The sequence below is a fragment of the Ambystoma mexicanum genome, chromosome 5p (genome assembly GCF_040938575.1).
Source record: "Ambystoma mexicanum isolate Mex_15411 chromosome 5p, UKY_AmexF1_1, whole genome shotgun sequence".
NCBI classification, from domain to species: Eukaryota; Metazoa; Chordata; class Amphibia; order Caudata; family Ambystomatidae; genus Ambystoma; species Ambystoma mexicanum.
In genome coordinates this window covers 296,783,878-296,804,614 of record NC_090930.1, presented here as the reverse complement: position 1 = coordinate 296,804,614, position 20,737 = coordinate 296,783,878, and the positions used below count along the sequence as shown (strand labels likewise).

Sequence of the window (20,737 nt, the reverse complement as noted above, 5' to 3'; positions counted from 1 at the left end):
ACTTCCAAGACACCCAACGCTCGCAGGCATCAGCCTTGAACTACGCCAAGCCCGACCTGGGTAGACTTTTCAAATAAGGACTTCCTGGGGTAAAATCCCCCCCGTTTTCTACCATCAAATTGCCTTGAGAAGGACCCTTCAGAGTCGAAAAACGTATCGACTGACCACCTAAGACCATGTGTCTACACTATTGAGAATAAAGTATTTGCTTATTTGATTTGATTTATTTATAATCGCGCACCAAACGAAATTATCTGATCATGCCCCAATACGGGTGCATCTAAAGCATCTTACCCCGCAGAGACATGTATTGTCCTGGAACATGCTGAGAGAATTATTGTATGAAAACGCAACGCAGGACATTGAAGGAGAAAATTAGTTCCTACTACAAAACAAACGATACACCCGGAGCCTCACTGGACATAGTTTGGGACACCCTTAAGGCCGCGCTCAGAGGGGAACGCGCAAAGGAAAAAAGTGAGGGAAAGGATAGAGCAAGATATGGAGGAAGAACTCAAAGAGGCTCAGAGAACACTTCCAGAAAAGAAAAATAAGCATAATTATAGCAGGGTTAAAGCCTGACTGAGACAATTGGATCCATTACAAACAAGCAGGGCAGAGAGAGTGCTGCTGAACTTGTAACAAAGAACAAAGCAGACAGAATGCTAGCGAGATTACTAAAACAGCTGTCGAGTAAAAATAGCATAGACAAGATCAAGCAAGCAGATGGCACGTTAATTACAGATACTGGAGACATCATAGCCACCTTTACGATATTCTATACCGAGCTATACTCTGCGGTATGACCGGACCTACATACCATACAGGAATTTCTAGGTAAGGGTCCAGCTTCCTAAAGTCTCGCAGGCAGACAGGGAGATCCTTGAACAAGTTATAACGGAAGAAGAAGTGACGAGGACTGTTAAATCCCTGCCTAGTAATAAAGCACTCGGAGCAGATGGCTTACCGGCATTGAGCCATTAAATAAAGAGATGGTACCATTTCCAACGAAATTATTCAAATCTTTCAGCCAAACAGGGGGTATAAAATTCTCCATGGCTGAAGCGAAGGTCTTGCTCGTCGGCAAACCGAATAAAGATTTAACAAACTGTTGATCATATCGACCCATAGCTCTGCTTAACATAGATGCTATAATCTACACCAGGATCTTGGCAAACAGAATTAAGAACGTTTTGCCGAAAATTATAGGTCAGGATCAATCAGGTTTCATCACTGGTAGATAAACGTGGGATAATATCCGAAGGGTTACCCATTTGATTGAGAAGCAGAAATCAAGCAGATCCCGGCGGTATTGATAGCACTAGATGCGGAGAAGGCCTTCGATAGGTTGCACCTATTTCAAGCAATGAAACATATGGGGTTCGGACTCAAATACATCCATGTGGTGGAAGCCAATTACAAAGATCTGTCTCTCAGACTTTGCATCAATACTTGAACCTCAAATACAATACAAACAGAATGGGGCATGAGGCAGGGCTGCCCCCTGTCACCCCATTTGCATGCAATCTTTCTGGAACCCTTACTTGCCTTAAATAGGGCAGATCCCAACGTGAAAGGGATCACAATTGGCGGTGAGAACCATAAAACAGCTGCATATGCAGTTGACATGTTGTTGACGTTAACAGAACCCGAGAAGTCAATCCCAATCCTGGTCAGAATACTAGTCGAACAAGAGAAGATCTCGGGACTGAAAATAAATATGACCGAGTCAGAACTGATGGAACTGCGCTTGCCGAAAGAACAGTCGGAAGCCGTACGCAGGAATTCTCCTTTCAAGATGGCGGTAGAAAGTATCTTGTACATGGGGTTCGCAATGACAGATAAGCTGTCCTTGTACAAAGCAAACTACCCGGAGCTAATTAAGAAGATGAGGACTTTCTATGTTGGACCCAACTCTGAATCTCTTGGCTGGGGCGTATAACGATGGTCAAGATGGTAACGCTCCCAAGATTATTGTATAAATTCCAGGCCCTGCCGATAGCAGTCCCACAGTCATTCTTCAAATTGATAAATAGGTTGGTCACAAAATGAACCTGGCAAAACAAACGTCCTCGCGTGGCCCTGGACATGCTAATGGCGCAAGAAACAGAGGGGAGGTCTAGGACTCCCTAACTTGCTTGGGTACTATGAAGTGGCCCAACTGAGAGTGGTACGGGAAAGTCTCAAAGAAAATAGGGAAAAGGTTTGGGGTAGGATGGACAGAGCAGCCACAGGGGGCCCACTAGTGGGACTATTATGGCTACCAGGGAAAGATAGACACCCAAGCGTCCGACGCAGTATGATCCTACACACCATGTGCAATATTTGGGATAAATGGCTAAAAAAAGGACATCTTTCATCCCGTCCCTCCCCCTTCGCCCCTCTGTTTGAGAAACCAAGCTTCACCCCAGGGTTGGAGCAAATTTGGCCAATGGCAAAAACATGGATGCACAAAGGTGGGAGACATGGTGTGGGAGTGAGAGATCGTGACATCCGAGGACTGCAAAAGCCAATTAGGGGTGACAGAAGCTGAAAGATGCAAATACATACAACTAAGACCCTGGTTCAAGCAACCAGAGATACATGGTTTGATGGAATTTGAAAAATATATAACCACACACTTGGGATACAAACACTTAACCTCAAGCATCTACGCGACTCTTCGGGGCTGTGCAGTGAGAGAGAAATGGCCATATCAGGTGGCATGGTAGGGCATGACTAGTTGACTAGTTAACTAGATCAATACAATTAAGGGAAGCCTGGTACAAGATGATGATACAATGGCATTATACACCCGAACGCCTCCATAAAATGTATAAAACAACCTCTCAAGAATGCTGGAGGGGCTGTAAGGGGATAGGGGACTGTTGGCACATATGATGGAATTGCCCCGACATAAGGGCTTTCTGGGAAGAAGTGACTGCTCAGATAAAGAACACAGCGCCTGAACTGCAAGAACTCTCCATAGAAGGAAATCTATGCAGACTTCTAGACCCAGAATGTAACTCAATCTCTAAACCCCGGAAAAGAGTTATGATGTCTCAACTGATAACCGCTTGGATGGTGATAGCAAAGAACTGAAACAAAAAGACCCACCGACAAATATAGAATTGACGTGTAAAATATGGGACATTGTAGTGATGCAGGACCTTGGATGACGGAGAGGGGATGGGGGTGGACGAGTTTGGCACAGGGAGCAAATGTTGTAAAGAATGTTAATAAAAATAATGGAAAAAAAAGATTGCTCCGGAAAAACCCACTTAGCTGTTGTTGAGCACTTGCCCCTGCCCCCTCACTTACCCCATTCCCTTTGTATTTTGGAGGCCGACATTGTGGGTTCAAAAGAACACACGTGGTTAGAACTGCATTTTAGCCCTACCTTGTGTCACCCTGAACAGAGGAAGCGCTGAAACAAAAAAATGGCAGAGAGCAGGAATTTAAAAGAAAAACATTGGTACACCAATGGCTACCAAAAATGTACACCGGGACACCAATGCACTAAAATGGCTTGCGCCTTGGGAGAAGCCAAAACTAAACTATGACTGCAACCAACTTACACCCAAAAACCTGTGCAGGGTGAGATTAACCTTTGGGCAAACATGGGAAGCTTTAGAGGTACCTCTGGCACTGCGTACCTTCGTGGCGACCCAATATCCTATACCTGAAGGGAGCTATAAAGCAATACAACGTCCCTCTGGCCACCAAAAAGAAGTCAATGAAGCAAAAAACAGGGTAAACAGGAAAAGAAATTGAGGAACCCTAAAAAGTGCCCCTACATTTCTCTAAATAGGAATTCTCATTTAACATATACACACGTTTCTTAAATAAAAAGAACAATCAGACTGTCCCAAGAGATGCACAAGTTACAGCTAGTCAAAGTTAGGACTCACAGTTTCGATTAGTAAATTCTGAATCAACAGCTGCTTGTATATTTGGAACTAGAAATGCTCTTTTCCTTCACCTTGTAATAAAGTGATATTTTACTTCTGGTAAATTCCATTCTGCTTTCACTTCTTTTTCTGGAATGATATGGATGATTGCTGAAGGATTTTGCGAGTTCAAACCCAATTCTGAAAAAATGTAAAGGATGAAAATGAAGTTCAGTACATTTGATGCATTCAGTGGGATAGGGGAAACATATATTATAGAAAGTTTGATAAATTAATCTACAACAGACAGAAGGAGCAGTCTTCGTGATGTAGAGACCCACATTCATTTTAGATAAGGCATCATTATGGTATACTGTAATGATCCAACATCATTTAGTTAAGGCATCATTATTGTACATGACGAACGCAGAGAGTTTGTCCTTTCTCCCCAAGGGGAAGCCAACCTTTTGGGACTAGGGCAGTGAGCCTGTCATGCAAAATATTTCCTAGGGGACAGGGAAAGCTGGATCCCACTGTGGTGATGTCCAGAATGCCCAACCCCCTTAGATGACAAGGAATCCTCGGTTGACAATTCTATAACTCCACAAATAGAGTCACAAGTCTGTATTGGCAATTAGGCGGCTTACATGGCCCTTCACATGCGACTGGTTTTGTTGTTGACCCTTCTGTGTGGACCAAAAATCATAACCAATGGTGTGGCGTTTCCTGATGAAGGGACGGATGTAAGAGGATTGAAAACCTTATCGGGGGGGGGGAGCAAACCAGCTACAGGGCAAGACCTAGACCGAGCAACACCTCCACTACAGACAGGAGCCAGGACATCCTGGAGGATGGATCAATGTTGTATACATGGAGGCTGGTGAGCCTGCAGCGCACCACAGAGCCCAGGAGGGTCGAGATCCCTCGACGCAGAGGTCTCCAATGCAGCTAGACTGAGCCGGCACCAAAGCAGCATACCAGTGTGCTTGAATGTTGATGCATGGACAAAGGAGCCAGACCAGAGCAGCGCGGCTCCCATGCTACTGTGGTAACCACCTCTCCCGCAGAAGAATAGTGCAAGCAAGCAAGTACCCGGGCCCTGCCGAGAAGAGGGATGAGGGCAGTTGAACTGTGCAACACCCAGGAAAGGAGTAAGAGTAATGAGAAACAAGATAGCTAGAAGAACCTGGAAAGCAATAGAATCACCATGAGGGGGTGAACCTGTACCCACTAATACATGAGGAGTTACCGGAGAACAGAAAACATGAGAAATGCCCAGAGGGGCTGAAATTAAACCAATAAGCCACAATGGGTTACCAGAGAGTAGAAAACACGAGAAACTGAAACCAATTACCCACGATAGGTTAGCAGTGAGAAGACAGCACAGGAAACGCCCCATGATATGCATTAACCCCTACCTGAACGACCTTGCCCTCTGGCTTCAACATTTCGCCACCAAACCAATGCCTAATCAACCCTGTTCTACCTCCATGTGAAATCTTAGACTGAGATCCAGAGTTATCCCAACAAAATGGTGCTCATATCTGGGGGTTAATAGCAGACTACCCTCATATCATGATATCGCTAAAAGTGACACTATCCAGGCTAAACCATCACCTAACCACCCCAGTGCTACCCACAGAAACCTAAGATTAGGAGCTAGACTGTGCAGAAAAACTCCTCTCCCACGCCTACTTAAGAGTAGCAAATACTTGTTGCCTTACGCTATTCCCACAAACATTGCCAACGACGCAGGTACCACCCCTGTTACCAATGTGATGCCTGCTACTCGCCCATCTACGCATAAAACGAGCACTAAAGACTCATTTTCAAAGCAGCCCTCATCAATGCTAGATCCTTTCCAGCCCATGCATTGGACATTGCAGACTTTATAACTAATGAAAACTTCGACCTCCTTGCTGTCACGGAAAGGTGGCTACATGCAGCATCGGGCTCGTCTTTGTCCCTGATCATTCAAGACAACTATGCTATCATCAGATGCGATAGAAACACTAACCAAGTGAAAGGAGGCAGGATTGCCTTCATCTTTAAGAACTCTATCGATATTGGAGCTATTCCCAACCTTCAGATCCCATCTGCTGAATCTCTATCTATTGAATTGCCTCTATCACCAAATCACATGGCCACAGTACATCTTATCTACCGGCCACCTGGACCTACCTCTACATTCTCTGAGGACATTGCGACGCACCTTACCACTAATGCCAAACCCAACTCGCAAAGCAGAACACTCAGAGATTTTAATCTCGGTTCCAAAGACCCCATGAACACCAATGCCCTTGACTTAGCTAGTACATTATCAGATCTCGGCTACACCCACCACATTCACAAACCTACACATATCAAAGGAAGAACCCTTGGCTGGCTTGCGGACCTCAATTGCATAACCAATCTGATATCCATCACATCATGCATTTAGTCAGATCACCACAAAATAACCTTCTCTATCAAAGCCACCCCGCACAGTCCTAATCCGAACACTGCCCCAGCTACCCATACCCGTAATAAGGACATCACAACAGATAAACTTCTCCCACTAATTCTTCCCCTTCTCAATAACACATTATCCTCCTCAGACCCTACAGTCCTGGTAGATATGTACAATCACGCCATCTTGAAAGCATTAAACACCATAGCCCATCTAAAACTGCGCAACCCAAACCACGATCTCACTTAACTCCTGGTTTACACCGCATTTACGAGAGCTGCGCAAAGCCAAGAGAAATGCTGAAGCACATTGGAAAAATTGCCTGTCTGAAACTAACAAAAGTACAACGACTACAGCCTCCTCCAGCTACAAAGAAGCTATCATTCTAGCCAAAAAAAGACACCTATAATCAACGAATCATACAAGCTGAATCCAATACAAAAGAACTGTTCAAGATTCTTAAAGAATTGGAATCTCCGATTGCCCCCGCTGATAAATGTATTACGGATGGCTTATGGTGTACCAACATCCAAAAGGCTCTCCTTGATAAAATATCGATGTTACAAACTAAAATGAACGCCAAAAAATGTAACCTACTTACAGATCCAGAATCCAAACCAGCTATGTACAATATCACCTTCCTGAGCCCTCACCTAAACCATTTAGTTTCTCACCTCTTTCCACATGGGAAGTGGAAAACATCATCAGGAAGCTCAAACCGTCCAACTGCCAAGGTGACTTATGCCCTGCACCTGTCATTAAAGCAGCCGCACATGACCTTGCTCCTTTCATTACCAATCTCATTAACGCCTACTTTAGAACAGGAATTGTGCCTGATAACCTAAAAGATGCTTGGGTCATCCCATTAATCAAAAAACCTACCCACGACCCTAGCAACCCTTCCAACTATAGACCCATCACAAGGGTGCCCTTTTTACTAAAAATACTGGACCGGGCAGCCTACCTACAAATACAGGCTTAACTAGAAACCAACAATCTCCTGGGCCTCAGGCAATCAGGCTTCCGCCCCAGACACGGCACAGAAACAGCATTGATTGACTTCATAACACAAATCCAAGACATAAAAGATAAGGGTAAATTAGCCCTCCTACTATTGCTTGACCTATCGGCGGCTTTTGACTTGGTCAACCACCAAACTCTCTGCCACCACCTGAAAACAGCTGCACACTTCTCAGATTCAGCTGCATCCTGGATTAAATCCTTCCTTGTAAATAGAACTATGAGGGTCTTCTCACCATCTGCCTCTGCTGAACCCTCTCCAGTACTCTGTGGGGTCCCGCAAGGGTCATGTGTCTCCCCTACGCTTTATAATTTCTTCACGAAGCCCCTTTTCGACATTCTCGATCATTTGGGTGTCACGTATACCAATTACGCTGATGACACCCAGATACTCATTCCCATCACTGGAGACCACGCAACAGACATAAAAGCCCTAAACGAAATCTACTCGGTAATAGAAGCCTGGATGACACACCACAGACTCTGCCTAAACGATGAGAAAACTGAGTTACTAATCTTCAATTCTCAAGTTAGCCCCTGCCTTCAAATCCTTCACTATTGATGGCAACACTATTAAGGTCTCTAGTAAAACGAAAACCCAAGGTATGTACCTCAATGGCACACTATCTTTCACCAGACAAAGTAACGCTGTGGTTGCAGCATCAGCATACACTTGCAAACTAATCACTGCGTGTAGGCCCTTCCTTACGTCACCCAACTGTATTACTCTTGCCAGAAGGCCAAAATTGATTATTGCAATGCCCTCTACTTAGGGATCAGCCACAGAAATATCAATAAGCTTCAAGTAACACAAAACAATGCCATTAGGGCTGCCCTCAACATTCTGAAGAAGCTCCACATATCGGACACGAGATGTAACCTTCATTGGCTGTCTGTTGAGCACAGAATCTCCCTTAAAACACTTGCCTTAACACACAAAGCTAGGGCCAATCTTGCCCCAGCATACCTCACCAAAAGACTCTCTCCACACACTTCACTTGCGTGGTCTCCACATCACTGGAGACCACGCAACAGACATAAAAGCCCTAAACGAAATCTACTCGGTAATAGAAGCCTGGATGACACACCACAGACTCTGCCTAAACGATGAGAAAACTGAGTTACTAATCTTCAATTCTCAAACTAATCACTGCGTGTAGGCCCTTCCTTACGTCACCCAACTGTATTACTCTTGCCAGAAGGCCAAAATTGATTATTGCAATGCCCTCTACTTAGGGATCAGCCACAGAAATATCAATAAGCTTCAAGTAACACAAAACAATGCCATTAGGGCTGCCCTCAACATTCTGAAGAAGCTCCACATATCGGACACGAGATGTAACCTTCATTGGCTGTCTGTTGAGCACAGAATCTCCCTTAAAACACTTGCCTTAACACACAAAGCTAGGGCCAATCTTGCCCCAGCATACCTCACCAAAAGACTCTCTCCACACACTTCCACAAGGCCACTAAGAGCTGCTCAAGTTCACGCCATGTCCATCCCGAGATTTAAGCTCCAAAAATACGTAGGCTCCAGTTTCCCTGTTCTGGCGGCCAAGCTCTGAAACATGCTTCCCTCCTCCCTCAGATCCAAACCTTCCTTCCAACTATTTAAGAGCAACACTAAACGTTGGCTCCAGGAACTCGATCTTGCGGGGCAGCATTCATACGTTTAGCTATTCCTGATTGAGATTACTAGAGGGCTCTCCTTTCTACACTTCTCCCTACTAGTTCCCTTCCTTGTATTGCAATCTTACTGTGCTCCTTTTGGCAGCACTGCCACTTGCTGCTACCTGTATATTGTACCTGCCTTTATTCAATACTGTGTATTGCCTGACTTCATGTTATAACCTATGCAAAATGATTTTATATTTTTGCGTAACACCATGTGCTGTAAGACATGCGCCCAGATGCCCCAGGGCCAGGAGCACTTTACAAATAAAAATAAAATACAAATGGGGTGAACCTGACTTAAAAGGATCTGCAGAGTCACATTGTACACTTAAGGAACACAATTATCATCTTGAACAAGGCTTTGCAGGAAGGAGTCAGGAGCCACCTTCTATGTAGTAAAACTAGGGGGGTGCTGGTGAGCCCAGCCAAGATGGCCGCAAGCCTGTGAGCTCTCACACACCCCACAAATCCGTGAAGAATCCAGCCACATCCAAACACGCATTTCAGCTAGTATTTAAGCTGGTTGTGTGCATTCATGGGAGTGTGGATGCTGGTGGAGAGCCTTGCAGCCTGACAGCACTGTGGGCAGGCTCGCCTGGTGGTTATCACGCCTTGGACTGACTGGATAAACTAGTGTGACGCTTGGTAAGTGGGGCTCGCCCCCGCCACGGGTGAGCGGACCGACGACAGGAGGGGAGAGAAGGCGACACATGAAGGCAAGTCCCTTTTAATACACACTACAGAATGAATACAACCCTCAAGGGAAATTGGTTCTTCCACCGTCGGTCAGGTTCCACGTGGGTCAGCTGGGCTCCTCTTGGAGTTCGATGAAGGGCAGGGAACTCATAAAATACAATGTTGGTTCTAAACTAACATGCTAATCCTACTTACTATATCACTGTGTCATGCATAGGGCGGCTTGGGAATTGGTGCCAGGGGGTGGGGAGGATAAAATACAGTCACACTGACCCACACATTCTGGGCTTCGTTGATACCGCACCTCTCACACTCAAGGTCTCCACCCTGGGTTTGATCTTTAATTTATCACTCCCTGTACCTTGTGTCACACAAAGGATGTATTTTATGCTGGGGCTAAAACAGTCACGCATTCTTAGATCTTTTATGGACACTTGATTTGTGCTAGGACTGGGAGGGGGGGGGCGGGGGAGGGGGTGCTTGTGTATTGTGGGGGTCGGGTCAGTGGTGTGGGGTTGGCTTTGGGCTGGCTGGGTGGGGGTTAGAGGCCTGCGTAGTGGTGATGAATGGATGCTGCACGGAGCCTGGTGATGTCTTACGCGCTTTGCCTGGCGCATTTCTCTGTACGATACTAAATGTTTGCAACAGTGAAGGGACATAGGGAGAAGGGCACTTCCGCGAGAACTGGCTGCGCAGGTTCATTCTGCCTTATTGATGTTGTATCTAGTGAAATCTTTCCATGGAGCTCGGCTAGTGCACCGCGGTTATACAAGCTTGTGTTTTCGTCATAACTACAAAATGGCGTTTCTCCTACTGCCATGCATCGGTTGTTCGCGCAATATTGGTTTTGCACCGAGTTTCATAGGTCAAAGGGTGGGATATGCTCATTTCCATCCCAACACAGTCTTGGCAGAGCTGCAGGCATGTGCACCTCCAGCTGTACCCGCGCTGATTGCCAAGAGTGCAGGGCGGGTCGAGCACAGCGAGCGGTATATGCTCACGTCTGGCCAGCCAAGCCAGTTGGAAGAAGAAAGAGGGGGCCTTGGCTGTGCGGGCCGTGTGCTCAGTGACTGCTGGTACTCTCCCTCCCTTGTGGCACAGCGTGTGACTGCAGAAAGTTTAGTGATGGTCTGTCAGCAGGAGGAATCCCAGTGTGCCGGTAAGCAGATCACTATAGGAGAAGTGTGAGGGGGGCAGAGAGCGGCTCCCAGGGCACGGGGAGATCAAGAGCTGCCCTATCAGAGGTGTCATAGTGCACAGATAAAGGGAGTCTGATGCATCAGCTCCCAATGTAAATACTTGGCAGGAAGACAGCAGGGATAAGCTGAGCATGTACCAGGTTAGCTAAGTGAACAGTGCCTTAGCATCTTCATCCTGGACATCCGGGATACCTTGGGGCCTGACGAAAGCCTCCCCTGGCCAAGGACCTGTGCTACACAGCGCTGAGGGCACCTTGGACTGAGCCAGCCGGTGTGGCATACGGGTCGGTGAGTGTCGGAAGGGGGCAGCAAGGTGCACGGATGAGATATTGAGAAATAACTGTGGAGTATTGTTGAGACACTGACTGCTTCAGCATTTCTGGTTGACAAGACACTGATGGGACTTGAGATCAGGTGGTGGTGGTGGCAGGGAGAGCACAGGCTGTCAAGGCGAGATCCTTGAATCTGCCGTTTCTCTGCTTGATTTGGTTGCAGAGGGTGCAGGTGTACTCGTAGAGATTGGTGGGACCGCTGAATTTGGCTCCACAAGTCTGGGGGCCAGGTGGTCTTCTGAATAGGGGGACTTCCACTGCCTGCAGGATGTCTAAATCTGTGATAGCTGGGAAGCAACAGTCGAAACTATACTTTGAGACTCCCTCTCAGGCGAAAGGTCAAAAAAGCATGGTGGACACTATGGGGGCCATTTTGCAGCCATCGCCGCTAGATACCAGCAGAGTATTTAATGATATCAAAACAATGTTCAATGAACTTCTGGCCGGTATACAATCACTGGATGGAAAGGTGGATACTTTGACACGTAAAGTGGACCATATGGAAGTTTGTCTAAATAAACATGGTGAGAGACTGAACGAGGTCGAAGGGCGGGTATCTACAGTCGAAGATGGATCCTCTGCCAGCTACTGGGAGCTGGTCCTGGTGAAAAGGGCATTAAAAGAGATGGCCGATGAGGAGGATCCTGAATCTAGGTCCAGGAGGACCTACCTGTAGATTGTAATTATTCCTGAATCGTTGGAAGAACAAGTGATGGAACCTTTGGGAGAGTTGATCTTATGTGAAGTCCTGGGAGGAGTGGACTTTACGGCAGTATTCATCGTGGAGAGGGTGCACCACATGCCAAGTGGAAGGAGGCCGATTCCGGGCATGCCAGCTTGTCCGATCATAGCCCGGATGCTGAACTATCGAGATTAGGATCTCGCTCTGCGCAAAGCTAGGGAGAAGGGGACCCAGACATATAAAGTAGACCCCATCAGGCTTTTCCCTGACTTTTCGGGCATGGTGCAGGCATCTAGGAGAACGTATACTGATAAGCAGCAGCTTAGGGAAAGCAGTATGAGATATGCTATGCTTTTTCCCGCCAAAAAGAGTGGAACATGGAGGGCAGGTATTTTTTCAAACCCTGGAGAAAGCTAGCACTTTTCTTGATACGCTCCCGAGGGCCCCTAAGCGCAGGGGAAACAATGAGCAAAGGGGAGAGTCACCATGATGTGTAATGCATATGCAAGGTGGTTCATTGAGCCATGGCCAGAGGGTCGAAATGTATGAAGTGGAGTATTAGCGGTTTGAACTGTCGATTTAAGGCTCGTAAGGTGTTGCTGTATATGCAGCGCCTTCAGGTTGATATGGTGTTTCTACAGGAGACGCATCAAGTGCGGCTGGGGCCTCCCTCTGGAACAGTCTCCCTGCAACTCTAAAATTTGAGGAGAACCATCTCTGGTTCCGGAAGCACCTCACAACCTTCCTCTTTGCTTCTGCCTACTCCTCTCCTCTCCCCTGCTGAGTCCACTCTCCCTCGGCACCATGCACCTGGCCACCCTCTGTCCTCCGGGCCCAGGTACCTGCTCATCTTGCCACCCTCATGCAATGCCTCCGGGCCACCCCTTGCACTGGGGTCTGTATCTGTACCCATACAGCCCTCCCCTTTTCTTCCTGCACTTTCAGACCTACCCGGGCTGCTGACATAAACCCAGCACTTGCCACTTGCTGGCTGCACTCCCATTGTTAGTTGCCTTTTTATTTATTATTTTATTATTATTTTTGTTTTTTCCTTCTCGCTCCGCACTCTCCTTGTATTCCCCCTTCCATGCACTTATCCCCCCTCCCCCGCTACCCTGCAATTGCACGTTCTCAATGTCACTGGGCCTAGTAAGATCGTTGTTTTTGTTCTCCGCTGTTCCCCTTCCCTTGCCTTGTCGCGCTCTGAAACACTTGTGTATGAGCGCGATAGAAATAAAATATCAATATCAATCTCACCCCAATTGGGGAATCCCGATTCGGGCAGAGACGGGGATGCCATTGCTACTTTTCTTCTTATTTTTCCCACTCTAGATGGGTTTGCATCTTGATATATAACCAAGCTCATTTTTGACTAACAAAGGTGATTAAAGATCAGGAGGGCATGGCGCTCTTAGTCCGGAGTTATACATGGACAGGCGGTTACGTTGCTCAATTACTATGGTGCAAATCACAATGAGGTGGGCACACTGGAGTGGATAACTCAACAGTTCATCCAGAGTTTCTCAGCAGTATATGTGGGGGTGTGGGATTTCAATGCAGTGTTGGATCCAGAGGTTGATAGAACTGGTGGGATCCAGAGACCTTCCCTGAAATTGACCACGAAGCTTGAAGAACTGTGTTTGGAGTGGGGGCTGAATGACTTTTGGAGAGTTAGACACAGGAATGAGAGAGGGTATACATAATGCTCTATGGTCAGCATCACAGTTGGATTACCTGTTGATACAGGATAAGATCATGGGATGAGTGGAGGAGATTAGTATTACGGCACGCACCCAGTCAGACCACGCGCCGGTGGTATTAGCCCTAGAGATTCCAGGGAGAATGGGGTGAGGCCGACCTGGGTGTTCAAAAGTGAAGGATTATCTGATGCAGTGTTTTCAAAGGAGATTGCAGAGGTTATTGACAGCTTCTTTATGAACAATCAAGGTTTGGTCACTTCATACTCAGTGCTTTGGGAAGAATTCAAGTGTGTGGTGAGGGGGGAGGAGTGTATTTCGCATGAATTCGGGATATTGAAACTGATAAGGGAAATGATGGATAGTGAGACATGCAGAACAAAGCACACAAGTGAATAGGTTCAAGAACACTATTGCTCATACACGCGAAATCCCACAATATTTTGTGTAAACTCTGCCGTTTCTTCAATGAGACAATACTCATAGAGGTTATATCGTAGAGTTACTAACACTTTGCTGCCGGCTCTCCCCAGTGACTCAGCTTGAGGAGACGCTGCCTGCTGTCTTTTTCCTGCAGACTACCAGTTCTGCCTGATACACGATCCAAGCCGTGCACCCAACGGCGGATTGTTGTTTTTTGAGAGAGCACTCCTTGCCCTTCTTACCTGGATTTTGCGGTGAGAGGATTACCTAGAGACCAGCCAACTCGGCTAGCGGATCTCTTATACAGTGCCTGTGAATTTACCCCATAGCACAGACGTCATTTCACACAGAACCTGTCCTGATGATGGCTATATGAATGATGAGGCTCAACTCTAAATGGCCGAAACACCTGGTGTAGACGCACTATTTCCCTGAAACTACAGCACATATATTGCTGTCCACACATGCAAATTTCTCTTGTGTCCTTGCAAATGTTTTTTGTTGTTTTAAGAACCGTGTTTTGTAACTTCACACCATTGAATTGTGCATTTTTGACAAACCCCCACACAGATTGGGTTTGTTATACACACACTGTCTTTATTTTTTGCCTGAAAAACACCTTGATAAATGTGTTGAAAACATATTCTTGTTTGTTCTGTTGTGGTCCAAGAAACCATTTTGATGTCTGTTTCTCTCTGGAATTGTGCTTTTATGTATACAACTCACACAGTTCCAATATAAAATAATTGTGTCTGAGAGATTTTTTTCTCTACAATATAACCTCTATGAGTACTGTCTCATTGAAGAAACGGCAGAGTTTACACAAAAAATTGTGGGATTTTGCGTGTATGAGCAATAGTGTTCTTGAACCTATTCACTTGTGTGCTTTGTTCTTCAGTTAACCCTCCTGGGTAGAATAGGTTCCATACCAGGAGCCCAATTGTTTGATTCTAGTGAGACATGCACCCAGCAGTTGTAGGTAGAGGCGGACTTTGAGCGGGGCATTGCTAAGCATAAACTAGTTAGTGCGGAATTGGAGAGGTTTTGCGCGGCAGCCCAGAGAGAAGTGACGTTTCTTTGGGTGAAAACAGCAGTCAGACAGGATGGGGGAAGGTCAGCCCCCGGGTAAACTGCTCGTTCTAGATCACATATCAGATGCATCAAGGATGGGAAGGGAATTCTGCATTATGCTAATAGGGAATTTGTTCAGGAGTTTGATACTTTTTATAGAGCTGAAGTATCACAGTCTGAATTGGACGCATATTTAGATAGGGTAGTGCTATGTTGGTGTGGAAAGGAGCAGCGAGAATGGTTATGTAGGCCCATTACGGAGCAATACATTCTCCAACCCATAAATCCCTTTCCCACTCTGCCATCCGTACCCTCTGTCTTCTTGCACCTCTTGATTCCATTTCCTCCTCCCTTTCTTTTCTTGGCTGGCTTCTCTTTCACTCCCCAATTAAATTTAACGTCTTCTGCCTAGTTTTTAAATTTCTTCATGAGCCCCCCCTTACCTTTCCTCTCTCCTTTCTTTTTACTCTCCTTCTCGCTCCCTCCTCGCTCCCTCAGATTCGCTGATCTCTTCTTACTCACTGTACCTCCATCCCCTTGTGCTTCCTCCAGTTTCCGTTCCTTTCAGCTCCTAGCCCCCCCCCCCCCCATCCCTGGAACTCTTTACCTCTCTCCATCCGTTCCATTTCCTCTTAACCCTCTTTCCGTGCCTCCTTGAAATCTTTCCTTCTTCACCCCCGCCCTAACTCCCCTCCTTCTCCTAATATCTCCCTCCTTTATCTCTGCCCTCCTTCCTACTTCCCCTCTTCTTCCCTTTCTTTCTCATCCCTCCATCCCTCCTCCTGTTATCTCTTCTTCCCCCGCTCTGACCTCCCTTTCTACTTCCCTTTCTTCTTCCTCTTATCTATCCCTCCTTTAGAACTGTTCAATTGATCTACATATTATTTTGATGGTTTGTTTCATGTCTTTGTAACTTTATGCCTTCTTGTTTACAATGTATTCTTCTTGTTGTATTGTAAAGCGCTTTGGTGTAAAGCGCTATATAAACCTAATAAATAAAAATACAAAATAAAAGCACTGTCATTCGGGAAAGCCCCTGGTCCAGACGGGTTCACTGCGTTCTAGATATTGTTTGCATAACGATTGGTCCATTACCTGGTAAAAGTGTATCAGCAGGCACTGCGAGAGGGAAGATGGGTGCTACTATGAGGGAGGCGGTAGTTACGGATTAATTGAAGTCAGGGAAATCAGCAGATGAATGTTCCTCTTACTGTCCAATCTCATTGATTAATGTAGATGACAAAATATTGGCAAACTGCTGGCTACCAGGTTGGCACCCCTGATGCATAAATGTGTTAAGGCAGATAAATACGGTATTCTCCCGAGGCGCTCAACCTCCTATGGGTTGCGCTGCATGTTCGGGTTGATATCAGTGATTTGTTCTACCAACTCAGTGATGGCAGCACTCCTAGATGCTGAGAAGGTGTTTGACTGTGGAATGGTCCTTTCTTTTTGCAGTTCTGAGGAGGATGGGATAGGGGAAGGAAGTATATCCATGGCTCTCCACCCAGTCCAATGCTAAAATTAGAGTGAATGGCCAATTTTCGTCGATTTTATCATTGGGGAGTGTAAGGAGGGCACAGTATCAAACAGTGAAGACAGACGCAAGTAATCACAGTTCAAGGGTGTTTATTGAACTTCAATGGGTAGGTTGAACACCTATGTAACCCTATATCTAAGGATGGGAGGCAAGCTACGACCATCAAATAATATGAAAATGATGCATGCAAAAGAAAAGTGTTCATGAAACAATATGTCTGGATAGTTGAGCAGTTAGCTTCCCTTCCCCATAAGGTGGCACACTCAAGTTTCGCACACACTCTGGCTTCTCTAGCAGTTCAGAACATATATATCCAGGCCTTCCGCGCCAAAGTCTCTTTCCCAATAAAAGTCTCTGTGCCTGGAGTAACAAACAAATGCCAACATTCCTTTCTTATCATGATTTTCACATTCACAAGTTCTTGGGTTTACAGTCCACCACTGGTCTCCCTCAGCCAGACTCAGACCTTGTAATCTCACTTTCTTTGCTTTCCACTCTATCAAAAATCGAAGACCTTTGACTGTGCAATTGATTTTCCTTAAACCATCGCAGGACCACTTCGATTCACTTTATCCATAAGTTTCACCTTTAAACTTTACTTTCGTTTCTGCCACTTCTTGGCTGGATACATCAAACTGAGAGCTTCGATTGAGCACACCTGCGGTGCCGGACTACTGTTACTTTGTATTTTACCTTCGCAGATTGATATTAAAGTTCAAACATCCATCAGCAATTGAGCTTTAGTCGCGTCTTTCATCACACGCATTAATATTCTTCGCTCTTAATACAATGTTGCCGCTTGCAACTTTGACTTCAACAAAGACCAGTCATGTAGCAGTCTCCCCAACTCACCGGCTGTGTTGATTTTTCTGGCGCTGCTTTCATCCTGGAGCCAAGGACAGTACCACGGTGGCTGTTGCTCCTCGCCAACTCGGCCAGTCATGCAGGAGGGGCCCGGGTATCTCCGACACACAATGCAGGATTCTTCAGTCTGGTTTCCTGGCCTTACCCCTTTTAATCTGAAGGTTTCTGGAAAGCAACTGTTTGTTGCCGAAAAGGTCAAGGGTATCTCCCACTTCGTTCTCCCTTCTCGGTTTGATGCATTTCTTCCCTCGTTCAGCTGTTGCCTGGAAAATGATGTTTCTTTGTGTGTTTTGCCTGGCTCAGAGTGTGCTCTTGTGCTCCGCCTTTTATCCTTGTGGGGAAACTTAATGGAAGTCAGGTGTGAGTTATCAAAATCAAAAGTGGGACATGTCCAGTGCATTGCTCGGGTACAAGTTTGTTTTCTCCCTGAGCAGGCTGTCTCTGTGAAAGTGTTTGTGTAGGGAACGGGTGGGGGGGTTAAAGTTCCCAGGTATCCTACCTGGTAGGATGGGTGAAGGTGTTACGGGGGGTGGGGAGGATACCGCGTCTCACCATCAGGTGTGCCACTCCCAGAAGAGCCCTCACCCAGGCGATCCTCCCGCACTGCTCCATCCTCAGGAACTGATCCAAAAGCGATGGCCATGTCCTGGCCACCTGGATGACAGATCCTCAGGGACTAGTCAGTGAGACACCCTCTGGTTGCTCACAGGAGATGCACAAGACAGGGGCGTCTTCGCTCACCCTTTTTGTTTGCTCTGCCGATGGAACTGCTTGCTGAATAATTGAGAGAGACACACACACCGGGTGGAGAGTGCAATTATATACTCACAGGGTGGTGGTGTCTCTTTACGCTGACGACAGCGTGATTGTTAATGATTATTAATCAAAGATCCACAGGATAATTTGACGCCGATTATGGAGGTGGTGCTGGAGATAGCTGCCTTCTCTGGATTGCAGATTAATACATCAAAAACAGTGCCGTTTCCAGTCACTGATGCCACAGGGCAGTTTCTTGATGGTTTTGAGTTTCAATGGTAGAGTGTACACTAGGCATTTGTGAATTTATGTGGCATGATCTTCTGAGATCATATATCGCATAATTACGAAAAGGTGTTGGAGAGTGCTAAAGTGGTTTTTGGGAGGTGGATGAGGCTTACCCTTAATCTTTATGGGAGGATTTTGTTGGTAAAGATGGTCTTACTCCCCGATTTCTGAATCACTTTTTGAATGTGCCGCTGGTGGTGTCAGTCATATTTTAGAGAGGTGCAATCATGGTGACAACAGTAAAGACAGACACAAGTGATCACAGTTCTAGGGTGTTTATTTAAACTGTATGCAAGTTGGAAAAACGCCTAATATAAACCTAAATCTAAGATGGGAACAAGTGTCGCCCATCAAATGAAAATAAGGCAGTCCTAGTGGCGTTGTGCCAAATAATAAGGGGCTGTACTAAGAAACCCTATTGCCAAACCTAACAAGTAATACAAAAAAGGGCGTGGAAAGATGTTTGTGAATAATATCTCAGGATGCAGTAGTCTGGGGCACCCTTTGCCACATTTTGTGTACAGGGTAAGATGGGAGCATAGAGCACAGCACACACTCAAGCCTTCCCGGCACGAGTTAACAGTTGCAATGGCAGCAATCAGGACCGTCGATGGACAAGTCTCGTTTCTCCTGAAAGTCTCTTGCATTTGAGGGCCCGATGTCTTCAAAAAACAAACAAACACAAAGTTCTCTTTGCAGTTCACGTCGGGAGATGGTATCACCCTTGGGCCTCCCTCTTCTGGGATGACCCTTCAAAAACAGTTCCTCTTCTTAATGGGTTTTGGGTGATGATTTCACCCTTAGATCGGCCTTGTTCGGGCTCGGACCCGTCTTGACTGTTGGCCTCCATCTGCCGGGTTCCCATGGTTTTCAACAGGTCTTCTGCTATTGTTCTCTCAAAAAGTCTGTTCAACGGTTGCTGTGAACCTCCCTTTCTCGGGTTCACGTAATCAGGGTGATAACAGCTCAACCCTGGCTCCCCCTCTTTTAGGGCTGATCCTTCTTTGACAAGCGGGATAGTGTACTTCTCCTGTTTTACAGTGTCTCTTGGTTTCTCCCTCTGTTGGGCTCGGATTCCAAAACGACCAGCCTGACAGATTACTTTTCCTGTCCTCTCCTTAGTGGGGTTCACTCCCTTGGCTTTTCAAGGTCTTTCAAACAGTTCGTAGTGGACATTCCTTGCTTTTGTAAATACACAGTTTTTTGGGGCTTTAGACTTTGCCCCTTCTCGTTAGCACCCGTCTTCTGGGTTCACATTCACTTGTAATGTTCAAGAGATTCACTCCCCCTTCTACTTTCACCATGCAGGCTTCACTTACTTATTACTTTCATTGTGCGGTATTCACTTCCCTTACTTTCTCACGTTTGTAGATTGTACAAGGATTTTACTAGACCTCCCGTATGACCACTTTGACCTCTTTTGTCGGCTCTCCAAGGCCTTCTGATTTCTGTAATTTCACTCAAACGGTGATCGGCCAGAGTCTCTCTGAGCAACATCCACATGGTGTCAGTTCCTTCTGCAGCTGGTCTCCCCTCAACACTTTTACAGTTTTTTCTTTCATAGTTCATTGAACTAGGTTCAAACTTGCCACTTTCAGTTCCTCACGCAACACAGCCCAGTTGTTATTGGTTCTTTCCTCGACTCATCAGCTGTAATGAACCACTTGACCTTCTGCTTTACTAGAGTCAAGGCCGGTACCACGGTAGCAAGTGTTTATCAGCGTTGCTACGCTCCATGTACCGTTGACATCTCCTGCAAGACACTTGTGCTATTGTTCGCGGTCTTAGGCTCTCTTATTCGAAGATTCCATGGGTCTGGGACGAAAAGGGCAAGGTCACGTCTTTCCTCGCCGCCTAATCATTTCTGCTGTCTTTCCCCTTCTCTTGAACTGCTGCAGCTTGTTAGCCGTCTCGTCGTGCTGTCTTGCTCCACCTTTTATCCATGTGGAAATGCTATGTACGTTGTATGGAACGGCCAGGCATTTCATGTGTCCGAGACTTGTTTCCAGATGGGCAGTTTATGACTATAGAGGGATGGAAAAGTAGAGGGAATGTCACGTCCCTGGATGTGTGTTTATAAAATTTGGCCACCGGCGCCAGGACAGGGTCCAAAAGGTCCCAATGGGGACCGGCTGGTGCCTAGGATGAAGGTTAGAGGCCTGCTTCCAAGGACGTTG

At 46.3% G+C, this 20,737-nt stretch overlaps 1 protein-coding gene across 2 annotated transcripts in view; it reads right to left on the bottom strand.

The window, feature by feature from the left end:
• Positions 1-20,737, bottom strand: part of RADX (RPA1 related single stranded DNA binding protein, X-linked) — a 586,560-nt gene that overhangs the window by 379,450 nt on the left and 186,373 nt on the right. For both annotated transcript variants that reach the window (XM_069612730.1, XM_069612729.1), the window contains exon 4: positions 3,962-4,070. In XM_069612730.1, coding sequence (XP_069468831.1) covers positions 3,962-4,070 — 109 coding nt within the window. The remainder of the gene's footprint in view (positions 1-3,961; positions 4,071-20,737) is intronic.